This window comes from Equus asinus, chromosome 20 (genome assembly GCF_041296235.1).
Source record: "Equus asinus isolate D_3611 breed Donkey chromosome 20, EquAss-T2T_v2, whole genome shotgun sequence".
Taxonomy (NCBI): domain Eukaryota; kingdom Metazoa; phylum Chordata; class Mammalia; order Perissodactyla; family Equidae; genus Equus; species Equus asinus.
The window spans coordinates 26187851-26213610 of NC_091809.1; the positions used below are offsets into that span (position 1 = coordinate 26187851).

Here is a 25760-nt window from a genome sequence, read left to right on the forward strand (position 1 = left end):
CTCTGGACAAGGGCTTAGTTCCATCTGGAAACTGACTCCGGAATTCCCTGTACACACTTGTCCCCCGAGTTCAGAAAGAGCTGCAGGGTCCAACCAGGTGTCGAGACCCAGTTCCGTTTACATGCGACTGCCGCTGGCGGGGACAGATTCACGACGGGGGCGGGGCCTTGCGAAGTGTCCAATCAGGGGCGCTGCTGAGGCAGGTGGGTGGAGCGACGCATGAGCGGCCTGCACGTCTCTGCTCGCTGCGGGCTGCTCCGGCCTCCCGACTGCCAGGTGACGGTCTGGCGGCTCTCCCGCTGCCCCGCTCGCGCTGCCACCGGCGCCGCCGCGGGAGCCGTAGAGACGACGCCGGGGACGCCGGAAGCCGGGAAATGGTGAGCGTGCGGCCCCGGGGTGAGGACGCGGGAGGAGCGGCTGGTGGAAAGCGGCGGGGCGGGCCCGGCCTCCCGCGGTCCCCTCCGGGGTCTGCGGCCCCGAGTCCGCGGTGGCGCCGCTCGGCCCTCAGGCCCCTCCGGCCGCAGCGTGGGGGGCGGGGCCGGCAGCCGGGCCCCGGGCGTCCTGTGGTCCCTGCGCGCGGCGACTTGGGCCGGAGCGTCTCTGGGCCGCTGTGCGCCCGCAGCCCCGCGTGTCCCAGACGGTGCGGGGCCCGCGGGAGGGTCCGCCGGACAGTCGGGCCTCGGTCTCCGGGGTCCGTGCGCGGAGGGGCTGCGGTCTGTGGGTCCCCAGGGCCTCCTTTCTCCTCGGAGGGGACCCGTTTTCTCCTGAGTTTTCCAAATGTCTGGGGAGCAGGATCTCAAATCCACTACCCTGTCCCCCCAGGTCTTCCAGGACCGACAGTAAATCCCTGAATTTCCAGATCCCTCCCGCACTCCCCTCCCCGATTCACAGCATCGTTATCAACTATTCGTTCTCTGTGGTGCGTTTCAAGCAGACGCAGTATTTTGTTCATCATTTTTCCACAGAGCCATGAATGGCTCTTTTTAAATATTTGTTTTGTGTGTGTGGATATTTTACACGAGAGAAAAGCAGCCTATAACCGCCTGGAACCACGTTGTATGAAATCCTCGTGCGTCTCCCCCAGGATCTCCCTGGGCACAGACATCCTGTGGGAAATCCTCTGGGTGCAGGTTCCTCTTGAGAAATTTTCCTGGGTGATCTGTCCTGTCAGCACTGTCCCCACCTGGTTTGTCAGCCTGAAAAGATTTGTTCACTTCTTTGAGCCTGTTTTTCAATAAATGTAAAATTTGGTCCATCAATAGAGCTTGAAAGACAGTATAAAATATTTTCAAAGACGCAGAAAGAGGTGAATTTCAGAGAAAGTAAAATATTCCAGTATTACTTTGCATTTGTTAAAAATCTTTTCCTTTTTTTCCATCCCTGAGCTTGTGTAGTTCTTTTCTGAGGTTTGTTCTTTCCTGAGCTTGTGTAGTTCATTTCTGAGGTCTGTTCTTTGCTTTTGGATGTTTTCAAGTGAAACTCTGGGGCTTGGACTTACAACACCTAGAAGTGTTCAAATATGATAAATTGTTTGCAAAACAACTTCTTCCCATGGAAATAGTAATTAACTGACATCTTCATTTTGTGAAAGAACAGATGTTTGTGAGTTTTCTGGTTGAACTAGAAAAGGTGCCTTACGATTTTCTTCCATGCTTTCCACATAAAAACTGGGTTTGAGTGAATTTGCTGGTTCTTCAAACACTGGGTTTGTGTATTTAAAATATCAGATCGTGGGGTGGGCCGGGTGGTGCACCTGTTAAGTTCACACGTTCTGCTTCGGCGGCCGGGGGTTCGCTGGTTCGGATCCTGGTGCGGACATGGCACCGCTTGGCAAGCCATACTGTGGTAGGCGTCCCACGTATAAAGTAGAGGAAGGTGGGCACGGATGTTAGCTCAGGGCCAATCAGCAGAAGGAGGATTGGCAGCAGTTAGCTCAAGGCTAATATTCCTAAAAAAATAAATAAATAAATAAAAATTAAAAAAAATTAAATATCAGATCACCTCCAGTGAGGAGCAGAGCCTGAGGGCAGTGAGTCTAAGCTAAGGCCCCCTTGAGCCTGCAGGGGGAAGGCCTTGCAGGCCCAGTTGTCCTTCCTGGGGAGCCTCCCCCTGCAGGTGTCCTACTGCTCAAACCCCCATGGAAGGAGCCTTTCTCCTGAGAGGAGCTGCAGAGCCCTGGAAAGCTGGGGGTGCACGTGCTCATGGGGTGGGGAGTCACGCCCTTTCTGAGCTTGTCGCTGTGGTTCCCTTGGGCTTGTTTCTAGACATAACTGGAGTTTTGCATGCACAGTGTAGGTGCACTCAGAGAGTAATATGTTTACACTGAGAAAGTCTGTGAGAGTCAGGAGCTCTGTGTCCTGGATTAGGGCCCATTAATCTGGGGGTCCATTTGGGTCAGAACCTTAAACTGGATCCAGCCAAGTTTCCTCACCGTGAGAATGGAGCCTGAGAGAGGGAGCATGTGCACTGTTCCCTGGGGGGAGGAGGGTGTGTGGGGCTCCCAGAGCTCCTTCCTGTGGCTACTCAGGTGCCCTCCCCTCACTTCTTGGGGAGAGTCTGGACCCTGAGCTTAGGAAGGTGTTTAGCTTTCTAAATGTGGTTTTTCCTTCCTAACTCTGGGGAAACAGGCTGCTTGTCTGATCTGATTCGAATATTCATGTTTTTTTCCTTTGGATTCCTTGGCCAATTGAATACAGGGGCCCTGTCACTGTAGTTTCCCTTAGCATTTTGTAATTCTATTCCCCATGTGAGGATGTAACATTTTTAGTTTCTTCTGCTTTCAAAATGTTACGTTGATTGAGGGATATGATGTGAGTAAGGCAAGAAAATTGTGGAACCAAATAGAATTTTGGTTACATTGAGGCACGAGAACCTCAAGATGTGAGATGGGTGTTTTTAAGTTCTCAGGTGAATTTTCTTTTTTGGTGAGGAAGACTGGCCCTGAGCTAATATCTGTTGCCATTCTTCCTCTTTTTGGTGAGGAAGATTGGCCCTGAGCTAACATCTTTGCCCATCTTCCTCTATTTTGTATGTGGGATGCTGCCACGTCATGGCTTGATGAGCGGTGTGCAGGTCCACACCTGGGATCCTGCGAACCCTGGGCCACCAAAGCGGAGTGCACGAACTTAACTAGTACGCCACTAGGCGGCCCCACGTTTTCCAGTTTTTGATCATTTTGTGTGTGTCCATGTCCCTAGGGAACTTTGACATTTAAAAGGCTGTACTATTCCTAAGGCAAATGAATTCCTATTTTAATGGATGTGAGGAATGTAGTTGAATTTTTATCTTAATTAATATGAGGAAAATTACTCATATTATGTAAATCTTTGAAAATTCTACTACATTTAAGTGGTCCTTAGTTTTTAGGGAGAGATGCTTTTCCTTAGGGGAATGCCAATGGGGGAAGATACACCTTCTCTTTAAGGGCATCGTTCTTGTCTTTGAGGCATTGTGAATGTTTAAAGCAGATGTACAGTGCATGCTCAACAGGCCACGTCCGGCCCTCTTGGAAAAACAAGGTCAGGCCGAATTAGTTTTTAACCAAATGGCTTCCTCAGATACCCCAATATATGCTATTGCTTGTCATTTATTTATCACTTTGGGGGACAAAAAGGATCTATCAGGGGATTACTTCATTGGTGCTGACCAGAAAATTCCAGACTGACCAGTTAAGACTGCGTTCCTGGGGGAGGTTGAAGCCGAAGCTAGGTGAGGTGTTAAGTCTTGGTGGGCTTAGGTCAGGTGACTCCATGTGCAGCCTGTCGTTTCTTTTTAACAGTGGCAGGCCCAAGGAGAAGAGAGCGAGAGCATGAGCAGACCAGGGGCCTCTGCCTTTATTGGGGTCCAAGGGTGGGGTGGCTAGGGTTTCACGGGTTCACTCTTTAATGGCAAACTTATAGGAACAGGAATAAAAGCGCAGGATGGGAAAAGCAGGGTCACTCAAGTCGTTGGTTATCTAGGTCACCCAGGGCTTTCTAAATAGGGAGCTTCTTGGGTGGGGCAGCATGGCTCTTTATCTCGCAGTGTAGCTGCCATCGGATGTCTTTGAAACAGGTGCCTCCACAGTCAAAAGCTTAATGTCAGGCACTTACATTACAATCAAAAAGTGCCGTATTGTCAGGCACTTACGCTGCACACCGTGCCATGCAGGGCCACCTGGGAAAGACACCAGGGTGATCAGGAGGCAGAAGACCCCGTTGGATAGTGTTTAGGCTACAGACTTTATTGGGGTTTCTCCAGGACAGGCAAAGCACAGCTGAGCGAGCAGTTTAGGACTGGCTGTTTGAATAATTTTGGTGGGCTTTGGGCTATAGGGGTGATCCCTAGTTGCCTGGCTCCTTGCCCTGAGACGATTAAGGAGGGAGGTTATTGCTCCCCGGGGGTGCACAGCCAGAGAAAGGAGGGTGAGGTCCGCTCTGGGCTCTGGATTGGTTTGTTTGCATGTTAAAGACGTGTGCCCAGCTGGGCCCTTTGCTGTCTCTAAAAATCAGCTCGCCCAGGGAAGGGCAGTCTCTCCCCAGCCAGAAAGGTTTTTTAAGATGTCATAACATTACAATATACAGAAAATTAAAAATATTTACAGTACAATCAGTCCTCTTATGTTTTGTCATCATATTAAGGAAAGATTTGGGTGATTATAGTGGAGATTTCTAGAGAGTTAGGCGTAAGTTTCCCTGAACAGCATAGAAAATATTTTATTATGAGAATAAAGGAGGAAGACAAGTAGAAGTACAAGGAGTCTGCAGGCCAGCCCGTAGCTAAGCTCCCCATTATATGGCATTAGCCAAAATCAATCTGAAATTCTGGGCGTCTCTAACATTATCTTGGTGGAGTTGTGAAGTGTGTTGGGATGTACTCAGGTCAAGGTGGCGGTTCTGTTGTGGGAGGGTATGAAATGATAAGTTAGTAAAGTATGTGTGATACCAGCTCAACACAAGGTTGACATAAGGGAAGCCATATTGTAGAAAAGAAACCATATTGTAACTTTGAATGACCTGTGACTGACTAACCCAGCTGGAGTTGCACCCTCCAGGAGATCCACCTGCTCTATAGATTTTTATGACCCCAACTTGTGTATGTACCTCCCAGCTGCAGTAAGACAGGAACTTTGTTCTTTGAGTTCCTTAGGAATGTGCTGACCCCAAACAGAGAGTCTATGCTGACAGCCATCATCAATGGAGACTGGAAGACTCCGTAACATCAGAGGGTCAACATTCCTAACCCCTCCCCTATAACCCACTGGCCTATATAACTGGTTCAAGATTCTGTGTCCCCTTAACATGGTTCTTTAGGATGCTAGTCCACCATCTTCTGATTTGCCAGCTTCTCTCTTAATAAATGCCCTTTCTCTGCCACCATCTTGCCTCTTGAAGATTGGCTCTTGTCTTGCAGCAAGCAGATCATGCCCCTTTGCTCGGTAACATCTGTAAAGATGAGTGGTGTTTGTGTGTAATTAAAGGGAAGGAGTGGTCATGGCAGTCATGGTGGAAAGCAGGAAGAGATGGGAGAAGGCACTGGGGAGTGAGTGGTCCTCTTACCATGAGTCAAGGAGTTGACTGATAAGAGGCAGGTGCCTCCTGGGGCTTATGAGTTGTTAGAATGGTGCAGACAGTAGTAAGCTCTGCCAGATTTCCCTTTAGGCCTGGGATTGTAGGGGTGTCCATTTTAGCAGAGAGCCAGGAATATACCAAGATCATGGGCTAAGCAGACAACGAGCTCAGAAACATAGAATCCCTATATTAAAGGAAGAGAAGCAATAGTCCTGTGTCCACTTCATGCCCTAGGAGAGGCAGTCCATAAGGTCACTGGGGAGGAGGTTTTAGTATTAAGATGAAGTTGTCTCCAGCACAGGTGGTGAAGACATCTCCAAAGGTGAACCTTGGGCTGAGGTGATGTCGTCTGAGGCGACGTCCTCTCCAGCAGTTACTTCCTGGGCTGGGGTGATGTCTTCTGGGATGTGGGACTGGAGTACCCCTTCAAAGTGGGTACCTACCCCAGTAGATTTGGGTCTTGGTGTTTGCCATGTTTGGTTGAAACCATGGCTTACTTGCAGGCTTTTTGGCCTTCAGACTGTAAACCAGTGAAAGCACCCAGACCAGGAGTAGTTAGTCAGCAGAATGGTATGCAGCTGCACCTGACGGGGCTTCTTGTTTTGTTGTGAAGTCTAGGCTCAGATGGTTCCTGTATCAAAGGAATAACTGTCTGACCCGTGGACAGTTTATGGTGGATGGGTCCCAGGAGAGAGTGAGCCCTGGATCTGACCTCTAGCCTTATGGGATGGGGGCAAGACTGAAAACTTGGAAAGATGGGTTAAGGCCAGGTAGAGAAGGTCTAGCTCTGGGTTATTTAGTTTGCTTATCAAAGGCTTGCTTCAAGTTGGACCCTTTGCTATCTCAAGAACTGGCGAGCCCAGGCAGGGGCAGTCTCCCCAGCCAAAAAGATTTTGTAAGCTGTCAAACATCATAATATACAGAAATTCAAAAATATTTACAAAAACAAAACCATTATACAAAACCTCTTTAGTGAAGGGGTAATTCTCCTCAGTGCTTCTCCTTTGAACAGCTGGATTTGGCCTGTTCTTAAGTCTGGAAGAATGAACGACACCTCACAGTGGATTGCCACAACCTGGAGGCTGTGGTCACACCAAATAAGCCCCGTACCCAGTCCCCAACATCATGGAAATTACTGACTCCACCCAATCAGCAACTGGTAAACACTCTGCCCCTGCTCTCACAGATTCGGCTAAGTCTGTTCTGTCCAGTCCTGTGTCCACAGCCTCTCAGCTGCATTGGGCATTCCCCTCTGAAGGGACGTGGTGCCCCTTTACTGGGTTACCCTCAGGGAACCTCACCACCATTGCCAGTGCACACAGCCTCTGCAGGCAGGGTCTGAACTGCATTGCCCTTGCTCCAGGAGCACAGGGATGACATTACATTAACGACATCCTCTTCTGAGGAAGTTCATTTCATATTCAGGACATACAAGTATTGAACAGAGGAGCTCACAAAAAGCAGATGGGCCATAACCCACACATAAAGGGAGATGCCTGACACCTTGGTTAATTTCCTCAAACTTATTTGATAAACAAGGGGCCACTCTGTCCCTGACACCATGAAGAAATAGCTATTGTCCCTCTCAGCACCCACAAGGTTGGCTAGATTATTTTGGTCTTCTGGAGATAACATATTCCTTGCTTTTACTTAAGCCCATTTATGCTGTTACTTGCAAATTGGCCCACCTTGAAGGCACTCCTATCACAGAAGGCTCTAGACTGTGTTTAAATTGCATTCAACAGGGACTCTGGCTATCGCCCTCGGTGTCTCCTTCAGTATAGAGGCCTCAGACCTTCCAGCGTGCCTCCTGGAGTTCCCATGATGGCCTTAAGTTGTCCGTGGGCTTCTGATGCAAGACCCTGCCCTCCTCAGCCCACACTATATGTCATTAGAGCTGCAATTACCACCAAGTACTGGGCTCTCCTGTAAATAGGGGTTCTCCTGGGCCCTGAGCATGTCACCCTCCCCCCCAGCTGCCCATTATGACTCAGGACCTGGAAACAGCACCCCAGGAGCTCAGCACGGCTACCAAGACCTTGCAGTCATTGCTAGATTCTGTGGTAAGACTTGGAGCCAAACCTGCACCCTCCAGCATATCCCACCTGCAGGAGGAGGTGGCCTCTCCTCCCCCCAGTCCCCTGCCAAATGCCATGGTGCTAAAGGAGGTCACTCCTCTCCCAGACCCCTTGGCTCCCTGAGGAGTCCCTTGGGTTTAACTGAGTGAGCAGAAGTGGAGAGTTCGTGGACTTCAGGTGACATCGTCACAATCTTACATGATGGAGCTCAGGACAAGTCATTGCTTTTCATCCCTTAATCGGGGACATCCTTGATGAAGGATGGGACCCAGGTTGGACAACTGAGCAAACATCAGGCAGTCATCTGAGATCTGAGCTATGACCAACAGTTAGCTCCATCTGTACATGGAAAACTGGACATCCACATGCAAAAAAAAAAAAAGAATCTAGACATAGACCTTACACATTTCACAAAAATCAACTCATCTGTACATATCTTAGAGAAAGACTCTTAGGTCTGTCTCTGAGAGTTCCCCTTTGTGGTAAAAGGACTCTGAGAATCTCTTGCCTGACAGGTACCCAAGATAGAAATAAAAGGAACACTTATCTCCACATATGCTAAATCCACAGTACAAGGCCTCACCAGGACACTCCTTATCCAAGTCAAACTTGCAGCCACTACTGTTAGGAACCAAGGCACTCTTTCCCTTCTCAGTTATATGGTGCTGGGCTCGTGTCATCAAATGGATGTACCATGGATTGCTTATCCATTCGCCTATTGGAGGATATCTTGGTTAACTAGGTTTTGGCAATTATTGATAAAATCCCTGTAAACATGCAGCTTTTTGTGTGAATATAAGCTTTCAACTTATTTGGGTAAAGAGTGTGATTGCTAGATTTTGTGGTAAGAGTACGTTTAGTTTTTTTAAAAAACTACCTGGCTTCCAAAGAAGGCACAGCATTCTCCATTCCCACCAGCAGTTATTGAGGATTCCTCTTGCTCCAGATCGTTGCCATCGTTTGATGTTCTTAGTGTTTTGAAATTTTAGCTATTCCACTAAGAGTGTAGTGGTTACCTCCTTGTTTTATTTGCAATTCCCTGATGACCTATTATGATGAGCATCTTTTCATGTGCTTATTTCCCATCTGTATATTTCCTTTGGCAAGTTGCGTGTTCACATCTTTAGCTCATTTTTACTTAGGTTCTTCTTATTGTTGAGTTTTAAGAGTTTTCTCCCAGGCTACAGTTTGTCTTTTCAATCTCTGTACACTGTCTTCTGCAGAGCAGCAATTTTTTGTTTCAGTGAAGTCAAACTTACCATTCTTTTCTTTCATGAATCTTGCTTTTCGTATTGTATCTAGATTTCCTCCTGTGTTATTTCCTAGAAGTTTGATAGTTTTGTATTACATTTTAGATCTATGTTCCATTTTGAGTTAATTTTTGTGAAATGTGTAAGGTCTATGTCTAGATTGTTTTTGTTTTTTGGCATGTGGATGTCCAGTTTTCCAGCACTATTTGTTGAAAAGACTCTTTTTCTCCATTGAATTGCCTTTGGTCCTTTGTCAGAGATCAGTTGACTAAATTTCTGTGGCTCTATAGGAAATCATTGACTTCTGTATATTACCATTGTATCTTTCAACCTGTCTATACTTTTATTAGTTCTAGGAATTTTCTTTGTGTGGGTTCTTTGAAATTTTCTTCATAGACAATCATCATATGCAGTAAAGACAGTTTTATTTCTTACTTTCCATTATGTATACTGTTTCTTTCTTTTTCTTGTCTTATTTAATTAACTATGACTTTTTGTACTAGGAATTGATCTCACAGGAAAATATCTAGTTTTTCATCATTAAGTATGATTTTAGCTGCAGATTTCTTGTAGATGTTCTTTCCCAAGAAGAGGAGGTTCCCTTCTTTTCTTAGTATCATAAATGGATGTTGGGTTTGGTCAAATGCTTTTTCATTTTCATTTACGGGCATACCTTGGAGATATTGTGGGTTCAGTTCCAGACCACTGCAATAAAGCAAGTGACATGAATTTTTTGGTCTCCCAGTGCATATAAAAGTTGTGTTTATACTATGTTGCAGTCTTTTAAGTGTGCAGTAGCATTATGTCTAAAAAATAACGTATATACCTTAATTAAAAAATTTTTTGTTGCTAAAACGTGCCGACCATCATCTGAGCCTTCACTGAGTCATAATCTTTGATGGAGGGTCTTGTAAAAAGTGCAAAATATGTGAAGCACATTAAAGTGAGGTATGCCTGTACCTTCCTTTGATTTCTAGGATTAATAATTTCTGTCTTCCCTCTTTTTTTCTTGCTTTTCTTGGTTATCTTGATGTTTATCAATTTTATTAATCTTTTCAAAGAACCAGCTTTTGGTTTTGTTAATTTTCTCTATTGATTTCCCACAATTGCATTGATTTCTTTTCTAATTTTTATTATTTCTTTTCTTGTACTTTGGGTTTAATTCACTTTTCCTTTTGTAATTTCCTAAGGTAGATATTTACATATTGATTATCAGTCTTTCTTCTTTTCTTTTGTATGCATTCAGTAGTATAAATTTCCCTCTGGACGCTGTTCTTGCTGTATCCCACAAACTCTGATAAATTGTATTTTCACTTCAAAATAATTTTTTATTGCTCTTAAGACTTCTTTTATTCATGTGTTATTTAGAAGTGTGGTGTTTAATCTCCAATATTTGGAGGTTTCCCAACTTCTGTTATTGATTTCTAGATTAATACCATTTTGCTCTGAGAGTATATTTTTTATGATTTCTATACTTTCAAATCTGTTAAGGTGTGTTTTAGGTACCAGAATGTTTCCTGTGACCTGGAGAAGAATGTGTGTTCTGCTGCTGTTACATGAAGTATTTCAAATGGATTTCAATTAAATCTAGTTGTTTGGTGATGCTATTCAATTCAAATATGTCCTTCCTGATTTTCTGCCTGCTGGAACTCTTATTAATTCCTAACAGGGAGGTGTCGAAGTCACCAATTATGATAGTGGGTTCATATATTTCTCCCTTAGTCATATCAATTTTGCCTCATGGATTTTGCCACACAGTTGTTATGTACATACACATGAAGAATTGCTGTGTCTTCTTGGACTCTTCACCCCTCATCATTATTGTAATGTCGCTCTTTATCCCTGCAAGTTTTCCTTGCTCTGAAGTCTGCTTTGTCTGAAGTTAATATAGCAATGCCAGCTTTCCTTTGTTTAGTGTTAGCATGGTATTTCTTTCTCCATCCTTTTGTCTGTGTGTTTATATTTAAAGTGTGTTTCTTGTGAATAACATATAATTAGATATCTTTTTATCTGCTGTGACAGTTTCTTTCACTTGTGTTTTTAGAGCATTGACTTTTAAAGTGATTATTGATATAGTTGGATTAATAGCTCCCATAATTTTTTGTTTTTTCTATTTGTTGCCCTTGTTCTTTGTTTCTTTTTTGTCTTCTACCTTTTGTCTGCCTTTTCTGGCTTTAATTGAGCATTTTGCCTGATTCCATTTTTCTCCTTTCTTAGTATATCAGTTACACATTTTTAAAACTTTTTGAGTGGTTGCCCTTGATTTTGCAGTAGATGTTTACTGCTAACCTGAGTCCTCTCTCAGGTAGCACTGGACGTGCAGGTACCTCATAACAAAGCGTTGCAATTCCTCCTTTCCTGTCCCTTGTAACATTGCCATCATTCATTTCACTTATCCAAAAGTTATAATTACTGAATATGTTGTTACTATTATTATTTTGAACAAACTGTTACATGTCAGGTTAATTAAGAAGAAGAAGAAGAAGTGATTTTATTTTACCATCATGCATTCCTTCTGTAGTGCTGTACCTTTTCTTACCATTTTCTTCCTTTCTCATGAATTTCTTTAAACATTTCTTGCAGAGCAGGGTACCATGACAGATTCTCTCCATTTTTGTTTGTCTCAGAAAATCTTTATTTCTCCATCAGTTTTGAAGGCTAATTTTTGCTCAATACAGGATTCTAGTTGGGTGGCTTTTTTTCTTTCAACACTTTATTTCACAAAGCTCCCTTCTTGCATGTGTGGTTTATGAAAAGAGGCCCAATTTAATTCTTATCCTTGTTGCTCTATAAATAAGATGTTTTTCTTCTCTGGCTTCTTTCACTATATTTTTTGTCTTTGATTTTTCTCCATTTTGAATATGATATACATGGTTGTGCATTTCTTGGTATTTATCCTTCTTAGTGTTGTCTCAGCTTCTTGAATCTGTGCTTTTGGTGTATTTCATTAATTTTAGGAAAATCTCAGTCACTATTGCTTGACTCATTTTTTTTTCCTGTTCCTTCCTTTTTTACTTATTCTTTAGGTATTCCCATTATGTATATGTTACGCTTTTTGTAATTGTCCCACAGTTCTTGGATATTCTGTTTTGTCATTTTTGTTCTTTTTTTTAGTCTGTGCTTTTCAGATTGGAAGGTTCTGTTGATACTTCTTTAAGCTCCCTGATTCTTTTCTCAGGCGTTTCCAGTGCATTGTTGCGCCCCTCAAAGTCATTCTTCATTTCTGTTACAATGTTTTTCTTTCATTCCTTTATGATTTTTTTCTTATTGTTCCATCTCTGCTTCCATTACCCATCTCTTCCTGCGTGTTGTCCACTCTTTCCATTACAGCCCTTAGCATATCAATCATGGTTACTTTCAGTGTCTGGTCTTGTAATTCTTAGCATGTGTGTGGTGTCATCCATCTCTACATCTTGCCTGGGGTTCATCTGCCTCTGCTAAGTGACCATAATGGTTATAGAAAAGATAACATGGTATATACATTGCAGTACTTTGTTTAATTGTTTGGTTGGTAGGACTTGCAGGTCTCTACATATCAATATATGCCACCCTTGGTATTTCTAAAGGTGCATGTGATGATGTAACCAATTCTTTCCAAATGGACACTTGGCTTGTTACCAATTTTTGCTGCCAAAACTGTGAATTAAAACTCAGACTGCCATGTTATGGGGCAAACAAAGATATACAAATCATGTTCTTCTCCAAATTTAGTTAATTCTTTAAATTTTTATCACCAAGTATATTCAGAAAAGAATGTAGAAAATAGTTTTTGACAGTATTTAATAATAACTGTAGGGGCTGGCCCCATGGCTGAGTGGTTAAGTTCGCGTACTCTGCTTCAGCAGCCCAGGGTTTCACCGATTCGGATCCTGGGCGTGAACATGGCACTGCTCATCAGGCCACGGTGAGGTGGCATCCAACATGCCACAACAAGAAGGACCCACAACTAAAATATACAGCTATATACTGGGGGTATCTGGGGAGAAAAAAGCAGGAAAAAAAAAAGATTGGTAACGGTTGTTAGTTCAGGTGCCAATCTTTAAAAAAGAAAAAATAATAATAACTATAAATATCCTTGGAATAGTTATCAAAATTCATAAGCGAGAGGCTGGCCCCGTGGCAGAGTGGTTAAAGTTACACGCTCTCCACTTTGACAGCACAGGGTTTGCAGGTTCAGAACCCAGGTGCAGACCTACTCCACTCATCAGCCGTGCTGTGGAAGCATCCCACATACAAAGCAGAGGAAAATTGGCATGGATGTTAGCTCAAGGTGAATCTTCCTCACACACACACATACACACACACACACTCACACTAAGTTCATAAATGGGCCTTGGGTAGTTGTTAGAATCTCCTTATGTTCCCTTCTCTGACTCATCTCCATCTTGCCCTTTTGATGATCAGTGTCCTGGTTCTGTGGTTATTCTTCATACCTTTAGCATCTTTTATTTTTCACTAAGTAATATTTTTTTAGTTTTGCCTCCTTTGAACTTTGCATAAAAGAGTATTAATGATATTACATTGAAAAGATTTTTCAGTGGTTTCTTTGCCTTGGTATGTTTCACACATGCTAGTACCTGAGACTGTGGGGCATCCAGTTTACTCCCCATTTCAGTGCTTTTGGTGTTTGTGCTTTTTCAAGTTTATTTTTTACTCTAGTGAAAAATACTGCTCCTATCATGCTTATATCAGTCTCCAAGTGCAGGTCCACAATAACTTTTCTGACATTGGAGAAAAATTGCTGCGCTGTAGATTGTAGTCAAGTTCAAATTTACAGAAAATGGCAATGCACTGTATCAGCTGACCCTTCCTACGTTTGGGCATAACTGTTTATTTGTTTACTATGATCAGCACTTGAGAGTATCAGATAGACTGATTTTTGTCCTAATCAGCATGTGGTGGAATCTACTTAATGTTTTATTTGGATATTTCCTCATTACTGAGGAAATGGACCTGTTTTCATATATGGTGTTTCATCTTCTGTTAAATATATTTTGGTTATTTTCCCATTTTTTCCATCACATGTGCATTCATTTTTCCTCTGTACGCTAATCCTTTTATATTGCCTGTGTTGCAGATATTTTTCTCCCACTTTACTGTTTAACTCTCTTAATTTTAATGTATTTGAAGTTGTCAATCTCTTCCTTTATGGCTCTCTCTTTTTCCTGTATGAGAAAATTCTCCCTATAGTTGCATCAAAAATACAATTGCCCTACTTCTGAAAGTGTTCTAGTTTTATCTTTCACATTTAAATCTACAGTAAATTTATTATTGTCCTTGGACTAGAGAGGAATACAATGCATTTTCCGATTAGAAAACAGTTTGTCCCTGCCCCACATATATATTCAAGTGTTTATGATGTCTGCCACTGGTCTGCACTGCCCGCTCTGTCCCTGACCAGCTTTCCATATACTTGCTGGCCTGTGGAAGACTCTTGCTTTCCCTCGGTCTGTTTGTTAGCTTTCTGCTAATCCTATGCTGACTGGAATAGTATACTTAGAAAGTCTTTGATGCATGTTAGGGAAGTCTTTATTACCTTGTTCTTCAGAAGACTGACCATTGTTCTACCACTTTGGAGAAGTGCTTTTTGTTGACTCCTAAAAAGTCTGGGGATTTATGAAATTTTATAAAGATATAATTTGGGATCAATGACATTGAGTTCTTTTTAAGAACATGTGCCCTTTTTCCACTTATTTCATTCTGCTTTGACATTACCAAATTTTTTTTTTTCAATTTTTGTATTAGGATAGTTAATCATCCTTCATTAGTCTATTTAGTACGTAGTTCGATTGGGCTGAAACTAGATGAAAGCTTCTAAATGTTCTCTCTTAGTGTAATCACGTAAGGTGAGCTCAGTTTCCCAAGCAAAAGTTGTGACAACACTTGTGTCATATTTTCTACCATGGAAGTTCATTAGAGATTCAGTGTGCAGAGTGTTTTCTGAGGTCTGATTATGTAGGCACTCTCTCCTGTAACAAAAGTCCAGACTCAGAAGGAGAACAAGAGTTCAGGATGTACCATATTGTTTCCATAAACAGTTTAAGCACACGGAACCACTCCTACCCGTTAGGTTGGTGGGATCTTTCCCAAATTCGGATACCTTTGAAGGATGAACTTAGTGAGCAAGCATTTCTAAGGATCAGCAGTCTCAGGCCTGCTAATGTTCATTCTCTTCTGCACACAAGGTAGTAGGACTTGGTTATGAGCAAGCGCTACAGAGCCACTCTACAAAGAGTAATTAGGGCTGGCCCCAGCAGTTCGTTTTACACCCTGGGCCCACAAGAGAGGTGTTCCACTTCTGCTGTTGCTTTACTGAATGGGTAAATTCTAGCACCAAAGTTGCTGTCTGGGAGCCTTTTCTGTCCCTTGCACATGGACATCAGTTGGTTAATGATCTTTTTTCAGAGACCAGTGGCTAGAGGGATTATTCAGCTTAAGATTTCCTAGTTAGGGGTTGGGTGTCATGTTCCTGTGCCCCACATGAGGGCACAGAAATGAGAGAAGCGCGAAGGCAGCCTCTAGAGTGGCTTGTTGGAAATCACTTCCTCTGAAATTGGAAAAAGGAGATTTTACTTTTTTTGGAGGAGAGCACTGCTGAACCCTTCGTGTATTTTATAATGATGGGCATATTCACCATCAAACCATTGTGGACTTCGGTGAACTCACTTGCAAACTGCAACTCTTATCTGGTTCCTTAAGATCAGCAAGGCCCAGGGTCCACTGTTACAGTTCTGTTGGAAAGAGCTTTTCTGTCATCCTGTCGTCTCAGTATGTGTGTGTATGTGTGTTAACAATTGATAGGAAGCAGCCCTAAGGCCTGTGAGTGTATGCCTTCTTCCTCATGCCTGAGCTCTAACTTCTGATTAAATTGCCAGGTCCATGAAATGGGACAGTTGGGACGAATGTTGTGGTAAATATTAAACAAACAAGTTAAAGTTAATAATTCTCCACAAGAATATGTTTATTCATCTTGCTGGAACTGAATCTTTATAGTGACCTGAAGTATTTCAGGAAGGTATGGCCAGCTGGACCTTGTTGAAGTTGGATTTCCATAAGCCTCCTGGCTTCTCATGTTTGGTGATGGGAATAAAAGAAAAAGCTTGCAGTTTGTCGGTGTGCTTTATTCATTAAAACTTTATCCAGATTTGACCATGTGTCTTGTGGCATGCTGAGTGATATGCTGGATGAGAAGGAAGGAGGTAAAAGTGTTTTTCTCACAAGGAATTGACGGTCTTAAAATGGAAACTCTTTTTATTTTTATAGCATTATGGTCATGTGCCACATAATGGCACTTTGGTCAACAACAGACCTCATATATGACTGTGGTCTCATGAGATAAGTACTATATCTTATCTTACCTAGGTGTGTAGTAGGCTATACCATCTAGCTTTGTGTAAGTACACTCTATGAAGTTCACACAATGATGAAATGGCCTAACGCATTTCTCAGAATGTATCCCTGTTGTTAAGTGACATATGACTTTCATTTCTTCAAGGTGTTCTCAACTGCCATTAGAAAGCAATAAGACTCGAAGCGATCAGAGTTAAACTGTGGAAATAATTTCTATGTGCTCCTGAGACTTACGTTTATGAGGAATTGAGTGTGTACAGAGAGTAAGAGTTTTGACAACCAAGTCATAGAATAAGTGTTTTGAGGTCATATATGAACTTCTTATGATTTACATATAGATCCCCAGTGCTGTCAGTCTCATCCATTCTCTACACATATGTGGGATGGTGTAGGACCCAGTGGCCTTTGAAGATGTGGCTGTGAAGTTCACTCTGGAGGAGTGGACTCTGCTGAATCCTTTGCAGAAGAAACTCTGCAGAGATGTGATGCAGGAAACCTTCAGGAACCTGGCCTCAGTGGGTAAGAATAAAGACATTCCTTCACTTAGTCAATTAGAAAACAGGTATTTCTTGCTTATCAACACTGTCATAAGATGTGGAAGGTGGAAAGGGACTAGTTTCATAAATAAAGCAGGCATGGTCACAGCTCATCATGGACCTAGAATCTATTAATTTTTCTGTAATTTCTAATAATCATAGTGATTTTTCTGGGTCTGCATTTTAGGAAAAAAATGGGAATATCGTGACATTGAAGATCAATCCAAAAACCAGGGGAGAAATTTAAGGTGAGTTGGCCTCACAAGAGGAAGCAGCGTCCCACAGGGAGTGTGAGTTTATCATGAAATTTTTTTAAAGATTTTATTTTTCCTTTTTCCCCCAAGCCCCTGGCACATAGTTGCATATTTTTAGTTATGGGTCCTTCTAGTTGTGGCATGTGGGACTCTGCCTCAGCATGGCTTGACGAGCGGTGCCATGTCCAAGCCCAGGATCTGAACCAGCGAAACCCTGGGCCGCCGAAGCGGATCACGCAAACTTAACCACTCGGCCACGGGGCCGGCCCTGAAATTTTTTTAAAAAGCAAAATAAATGAGCCCAGCTTCTAATAAATTTATTTCTAGAAAATTTTCACCAAAAATGTTTTCTTAAATATGACAGATGTTCAGTGTTTACAAAATAGCTTACTTGGAAACAGTATTTTAAAGCCCACAGATGACTGTTGGTGTTTTGAAAATAACTGTGGTCAAGCCTTCTTGCAGCACGTGCAGTCTGTTCACTTTCAAACAATTCAGACAAGGCAGAAAACATAAACTTCCCCTGAAAATGATAAAGGTGTAATTCTAATACCTATTAATAAATGTAAACTCATTAACAGACCATTCATAATGTGCTTCTCATTTTTTATAGAAGTTCTATGGGAGAGAGATTCTGTGAAAGTAAAGAAGGTAGTGTGGAGAAACCATCAGCCAGATTCTAAATCTTAATCTGAACAAGAAACCTCCTGTTGCAGTAAAATCATGCAAATGCAGTGTGTGTGGAAAAGTCTTCGTGTGTCATTCGTCCCTTAATAGGCACCTCAGATTTCACACCCAACACAAACCATGTGAGTATCAGGGATATGGAGAGAAGCCATATAAATGTAAAGAATGTGGAACAGCCTTCTGTTATCTCCAGTCTTTTCAAAAACATGAAAGAAATCACAATGGAGAGAAACCCTTTACATGTAATAAATGTGGGAAAGCTTTCAGTTATCGCCAGTCTCTTCAAAGACATGAAAGGACTCACCCTGAGAATCCTTATGAATGTAAAAGATGTAGGAAAATCTTTAGTTCATTTCTAGATTTGCAGAAACATGAAAGAATTCACACTGGTGAGAAACCCTATGCATGCAAGGTATGTGGGAAAACTTTCATTTACATCACAAGTATTCGAACACACATGATATTGCACATAGGAGATGGACCTTATAAATGTAAAGAATGTGGGAAAGCCTTCAATAATCCCAATACATTTCGAATACATGAAAGAACTCACACTGGAGAGAAACCCTATGAATGTAAGGAATGTGGGAAAGCCTTTGTTTATCACACAGTCTTTCAAGGACACATGCAAGTGCACACTGGAGAGAAACCCTATAAATGTAAACAATGTGGGATAGCCTTCAGTCGTCCCAATACATTTCAAATCCCTGGAAGAACTCACACTGGAGAGAGACCTCTTAAATGTAAGCATTGTGGGAAAGCTTTTAATTGGCCCTCATCCTTAAAAAGCCATGTGATGAGAAAGCACACTGGACAGAAACCCTATAAATGTGAAAAATAGGGGAAAGTTTTGCGTTTTAACAAATACTTTCAAAGTCATGTGAAAACTCCCAATGCAGAGAAATCCTCTAAATGTAAGTAACATGGGAAAGCCTGATGCAAATTAATTCATATATAATAAGGCATAAGTTTCAGAACAAGAAAGAAATGCAAGATTATGTTAACCTTAAGCAAATAGCCATTTATTTCTCCAGCAAAAATAGGTTTATTCGGGATAGCAAAGCATTGCAAATCAGGGTCCACAACCATGGTGAACCACGTGCAAGTAATGAACAATAAGGGGGAGAGAAACTCATGTATAGAGGGGAAGAGGACGTTGGGAGGGCTGTTATAAACAGAGTCTGTTGGAGGAGACGAGGAGTTCAAAGTGTGGTGGCATTTCGTTGGCTGATTGTGGCCGTCTCTCATCAGCTGAGCTGTCGCTGGACGAGAAGAGGAAGCTTTTCTTCTTCCTGTTGGGGCTGCAGTCATTCTAGGACATAAGAGCTCCCCCTTCTGGCCTCCTGACCACATTTTAGATGAGTTTTCTGTTTACTAATTTTCACAATTATAAATATATTGTCTTTATCACTGCCTCATTCTTAAAGTGGACCTGTGGATTATGGATTTATACTTCATAGTTTTGCAAATAAACATTGAGGTGAGATAATTCTGTAGGTATGTACTCTTTAAGCATTTATACATAAATTTAATACGTAGTGTTTTTTTCTCTTAAATCAGTTAATAAAATTTTTGTCTTTCCATTTTTAAGTCTGTTGAATCCATGGGTGAACTAGAGTGTATATCTAATATGCCAGTGGATTTAATTTTCTATAATTTTATGTTATTTTATTTTATTTTATTTTAAAGATTGGTACCTGGGCTAACAACTGTTGCCAATCTTTTTTTTTTTTTCTTTTTTCTGCTGTATCTCCCCAACCCCCCCCCCCACCCGTACACAGTTGTATATCTTAGTTGCAGGTCCTTCTGGTTGTGGGATGTGGGACGCCGCCTCAACGTGGCCTGATGAGCGGTGCCATGTCCGTGCCCAGGATCCGAACCCTGGGCCACCACAGCAGAGCACGCGAACTTAACCACTTGGCCACGGAGCCGGCCCCTATGTTATTTTAATATATTTTAACTTTTCTGTCAGGGGCCATTGAAAAATGACATCTTTATATTTGTTGGGATTTTCTTCTTGACCTCCTGTGCCAGGTACTGGATATTCCGTACCCTTTCTTATGAGAAAAACTTTCTTTTTCTTTCATCAGAAGAGCTTTATTCCTTTTTCCTTGCTAATAAATAGTTGGCATAAATTTGTAAGTATGCAAAGTTTATTATTGAGTATAATCTCACTTGAATTACTATTTACATCTTTTCACTTTACTCTTTGTCATTCCTTATGACTATGCTTTGAATAATAGACTTTACATTAAGAAAAGAGACCTGTGATAGGACAATAAAATGCAGAATTGGAGATAGCTCTCCTGGAATGTATTATGTCAACGTGGGGAATGTGTCCTACATTTTCTAGAAATTGTTCTTTTTATGGTTCCATGTTAGAATTCACTAGTAGCCTCACTTGCGTGAGGTTTGAAAGGCCAAAGTGAAGAAGGCCTTAGTCTTGGGAAGCATGGTACAGAGACAGACAGATGCCTGGGAGTTTCACATACACCATCTTCCAGCCCATTCTCCTGATTCTTTGCCCTGCCAGCTAAGAGTATTCTCAAAACCAACAGTAACTACCTGGTTTCCATTTTCTCAGAGCTGTGGGTTTCAACAGATACCTCCACAAGTCCCACAGTTTGAGAATGCTCTCTGAAGTACTGACTCCGCTCTTTAGATTGTATTTGTATAACTTCTGATTTGTGTAGTAAACACCTTGTTCTGCTAACAGTGTAGTGACTGTGTGTTCCTGATTCCACCAAGGCAGCTACAGTGATGCAGTCAAAAGGAACCACATGGGCATCTGTTCCTCCACTGCCCTGTGCAGCGACTGCTCTGACCCAGGCCCTCCATGTGAGAATTAGCACCTTTCTCTTATCAGGCAGATTGTGGGTGTTTCCAATTACTCAGAGCCAAACAAGATTCCTCAGCACATTTTCAGTTATATTTGTATGTGATTTTATTAAAACAATGTGTATTTTTTGGTCAAGCAAATGCTTCTGTAGATGTTTCTTAGAAATATTTTATTAACTGTTCCAGACAACTTGTATACTAACAAGTATTTTTCCATTTCCTGATAGGATATATTAAAACATCCCATTGAAACTGTGGATTTTCAGACCAACTTGTAATTTTGTCAAATTAATCATTATACATTCTGAGTCACTACCACCATGTACATACAAGTTATTTTTTTCCTCAGATTTTATTTTTTATTCTATAGTTACAATTTTTGTCATGAAACTAATTTCTCATTTATTCATAATACCAAAAACTTATAATGTATTTTTGTCAGTGCCTTTTTGTGAAAGACTGCCAGGATGACATCTGTAGTCAAAGAGAAGGGTGTAATGAATGGTAGTAATAAGGATGACCATAAACCATAAATGACAATGGGCTGTATCAGTAAGAGAGTGCTCAAAAGATCTCCTTACACAATTTGGGCTTGTGAGACTCTTAGGGAAATTAATACATTTAGAAGCAGCCATGTATACAGGGGAATTGGGGGAAAAACACACACCTACACACCCAGGGAAGACCCACACCCAGAAAAGACCTGAGAAGACCCTAAACCTTCATGCCAGGCTGATAGTAGAGGTCTTCCCCTGCATGGAGTCAGTCTGTAAAAAGTAGGAGATGTGGTTCTTTTTTCAAATAGCTAATTTTCAACAAAAGATCACGAGACACAGAAAGAAACTGGGAAACATAGCCCACTCAAAGGAACAAATTAAAGCATAAATCTCCAGAAACCAACCCTAAAAAAACACAGGCTTCAGACTTAGTAGACAGTGACTTGAAAACAACAGTCTTAAATATCCTCAGAGCTTAAGGAAAAGCATATATGTACAAAATAGGAATATAAAAGAGAGAAATTATTTTTATAACCAGAGATATTCTGGAGCTGAAAACATACAAGAACTGAATTGAAAAATTCACTAGAGGGTCAACAGCAGACTTGAACAGGCAGAAGAAAGAATCAGTGAACTTGAAAACAGGTCATTTGAAATTGTCAAGTCTGAGGAGCAAAGGAAAATAAAGGAAAGAGAACATAGCCAAGGGACTTAGGGGTCACCATTAAACCAACACATCATGGAAGTCCCAGAAAAAGAAGAGAGGCAGAGTTTATTTGAAGAAATAATGGCGGAATATTTTTTCTGATCCTTTCTCTGTTGTCTCCTGGTACTCCTGTCATGCATACGTTGGAGTACTTAGTGTTCCATATTTTATAAAAGCTCTTTACATTTTTCTTCATTGTTTCTTCTCTATTTTCTTTAGGTTGCATAATCTCATCCACCTATATCTTCTCTGTCTTTATTGATATTCTTTCATGTGACACTGTTACCATACCTTTCCTCTTTAACATAGTCTCCCTTAGTTCTTTAAACATATTTATAATGGCTGCTCTGAAGCCTTTGTTAAATCCGTCATCTAGACCCTCTCACGGACAGTTTCTCTTGCCTACCTTTTTCCTGTTTGTGGGTCACTCCTTTGTTTCCTTTCATGTATCATAAACTTTCTGTTAAAAATTGACATTCTAGATCATGTTCTTGCCAGGGCTGCTGCTTGTTTGCTTCTTCATTTGCTTAGTGACCGGCTGACATTTCAGTGACGTCTATTTTCCCCACGTTAGCACACTCTTGGGCATGCTTACAGTCACATTGGGACGACAGTGGTTTTGACAGGACCCTCACTGACTGTCTCTTTCACTGACTTACACTGTTATTGTAGGCCGATTGTGCTATTGTTCTTGACAGTGCCCTGAGACAGTGCCCTTTGACAGTACCCTGATAATTCCCACCCCTTTGTAGAGGTAGTTTTTGAGGCCAAGGTTTGTTCTGATCCCAAGAGGGCTTTCCTTATCTGTCTTTTTCCCTCGTTCTCTTTGAAACTAGTGGGCCTACTTGTTAGGTTTGTTGCTCTCATGGAGATACTAGTCTTCTCTTCATTGCTGACCATCAGATCTTCCATTGTTTTTGAGGTACCTTTAGTCTCGAACTTGCACACATTTGTTTTGAATGAAGTCAGCTTCTTTGGAGAGAGCTTTGGAGCTGTGTGTTCTTAGAGACTGCCTCTGCCTATGAGCAAAACCTTTGAGTCACAACTTTAAGTGTGGATGGCAGCCTCTGGTCTTCTCGGCTTGCCTCTCGTGGCTTAGAACTTCCACACTATGAATGGGCTGGGGCAAGGGCAGTTGGGGGCTCCAGTATTCTCAATGTGCCATGCCTCAGGTAGAGTCTCTGCCCTGTCAGTGACAACCAGGTGGGAAAAATGACTCCCTGACCTACTTGCTTCACTCACTTGGAATGAGCCTCTGCAACGTGTAGCTAGGAGAGGTTGAGAAATGCTGGTGACTGCCCTTCCCAGAAAGACACCATAGCCCTTGACTGAGAGCAGGGGATAGAGGAAATCTTGTGTTCTTGGCTGCCCCTGTCTGGAGTGGAATTTCTATCACATTGAACTGGGAGGGGCAGAAAGCAAGTTGTGGTTCAGGTGCCACAGACTGTCGCTGTTCTTAGTCTCACGTAGCAAATTTCATTGACTAAATGTTTGTCCATTTGCTGTATGCCCTTATGACACATTCCAGAGCCTTTAGATGATTGGATTTTTAAAATAATTGTTATCATTTATACTCATTTTGCTGGGGAGAGGGTCGGGAGATTTCCTCGTGCAGCCAATCCAGTATTTTGCTTTTGATGCATGGCGAATGGAATTTTCTTCGTTTCAGTTTTGGAGTTTTCATTGGTGGTATATAGCAGTTCAGTTGGTTCTTACATATTGAATCAGTGACCTTGAGCCTAGGACCTTGCTGTTAGTTCTAGTGGTGTTTCCCCCCCTTAGATTCAATAAGAATTTCTACAAACAAGATCATACCATCTGCAAATAAACTTCTTTTTACTTCTTTCTCATCTTTGTTTCTTTAAGTTTTCTTTCTTGCCGTGCACTGGCTGGGTGTTCCAGGACAATTTTGACTAGAAGTACTAGAAAAGAACACTTGCTTTGTTTCCAGTCTGAGGGACAATGCGTTCAGTCTCACACCACAAAGTAGGATGTTCCCTCTAGGTTCTTCATATGCATCATCAGATTGGGGTGGTTTCCTTCCAGATATAATTGGATGAGAATTTTTATCATGAATGCATGCTGGATTTTTCTCACATGTTTTTTCTGTGTTTGTGGAGATTATCATATGCTTTTTCTTGAGTCTTTTTAAGATAGTATCTTACATTGATTTTCAGATGTTAAATCCACCTTTACATTCCTTGACAAACTCCATCACCATATACAAACCTTTTTATGTATTACTGTATTTTGTTTGCCAATATCTTGTTAAAAGTTTTTGTTTATGAGGATCATTCATCTGGTTCTTGGTGGGTTTTTTTTTCTTTTTACTTTTTTCTCACAGTCAACCCAAACACACTTCTTTTCTAATGATTTTTTTGTAGCTTTCTTTTTTTTTCCTAAAGATTGGTGCCTGAGCTAACATCTGTTGCCAATCTTTTTTTTTCTTCTTCTTCTTCTCCCCAAAGCCCCCCAGTACATCGTCGTGTATTCTAGTTGTGAGTGCCTCTCGTTCTGCGTGTGGGACGCTGCCTCAGCGTGGCCTGATGAGTGGTGCCATGTCCGTGCCCAGGATCCGAACCAGCAAAACCCTGGGCTGCCAAAGTGGAGTGCGCGAACTTAACCACTCGGCCACGGGGCTGGCCCCCTTTTGTAGCTTTATTGAGGTATAATTGACAAAATTGTAAAGCATTTTAAGAATACATCGTGGTGATTTGACACAAGTATACAGTGCAGGAGGACTCCATCTTTTTTTTCCTTGTGATGTCTTTGTCTAGCTTTGGTTAGATGACTTATAATGTAGTTCCTCCTCTCTTATTGGTATTGTATTGGCATTATTTCTTCTTTAAATGTATGTTAGAATTCCAACAGTGAAGCTGTCTGGGCCATGGCTTTTCTTTGTGGGAAGATTTTTAACTACTACTTAAATTTCTTTACTTGATAGAGGCCTATTCAGGTCTTTTGGGTTTTGTGTGTGTGTGTGTGTGTGTGTGTGTGAGGATGTTGGCCCTGAGCTAATATCTGTGACAATCTTCCTCTGTTTTATGTGGGATGCCACCACAGCGTGATTTGACAAGCAGGGCTAGGTCTGCACCCGGGATCCGGGCCTGTGAACCCCAGGCCACTGACGTGGAATGTGCAAACTTAACCACTACACCACCAGGCCAGCCCGTATTCAGATTTTTTATCTCTATTTCTTCTTGAGTCTAGTTTGATAAGAATTGTCCATTTCAAATAAATTATCTAGTCTATTGGCATAAAGTAGTTCATATGATTCCCATATAGCTTTTAAGATCTCAGGTATATTTGCAGTGATGCCTTCCTCCTTTTTTTTTTCCTATTTTGGTAATTTGTGTTTTCTTTTCTTTCCCCTTGGTTATTGGTTAGTCCTGCTTTGATTTTATCAATTTTTTTTTTTGGTCTTGTCAGAGAACCAACTTTTGGTTTTATTGATTTTCTGGTTTTCTGTTTCATTGACTTGTGCTTCTAGTTTTAGTATTTACCTTTTTCTAAGCTTTGAATTGATATGCTTTTCTTTTTCTAGTTTCTTTCACTTGAAACTTAAACTATTGATTTCAGATCTTTTTCCTTTCTACTGTATTTGAAACTATATATTTGACCCTAAAACCTCTTTGTGTGTATTCCATAAATTTTGATTTTCTGTTTTCATACTCATTTATTTCACGGTATTTTTCCAGTTTTTCTTTCGATTACTTCTTTGATTTCTTTTAATTCCTTTTTTGAGGTTTGAATTATTTGATTTCGTCTATGACTCAAGGCAATTTTCTGAGGTTAAATTCTTTTCTTCCTATATAGTTAACATGTCTTCCCATTAAAATGACTTATTATTCATTCATGTTAGTAAACACTGATATCTTGCTTTCATCAGTGCCCCGCAGCCAAAGGTCACCAGGAACACAGTCGTACTAGAACCAAGTTGAGTTATTGACTCATTGTGATAGCGAAGACCATACACCGTGAGGAACCATGATGCATCTCCACAGAGGGTTATAGG

The 25760-nt window shown here is 41.6% G+C and overlaps 1 protein-coding gene across 1 annotated transcript; it reads left to right on the plus strand.

Moving 5' to 3' along the window:
- Nucleotides 1–204: 204 nt before the first annotated feature.
- On the plus strand, nt 205–25006 carry LOC106826940 (zinc finger protein 791-like). The gene is made up of 5 exons (XM_070492173.1): nt 205–377; nt 16620–16746; nt 16951–17011; nt 17631–17826; nt 24214–25006. The coding sequence occupies exons 1-4, from the start codon at nt 375–377 to the stop codon at nt 17698–17700; spliced, it is 261 nt and encodes an 86-aa protein (XP_070348274.1). The 5' UTR covers nt 205–374; the 3' UTR covers nt 17701–17826; nt 24214–25006.
- The last annotated feature ends 754 nt before the right edge of the window (nt 25007–25760 follow it).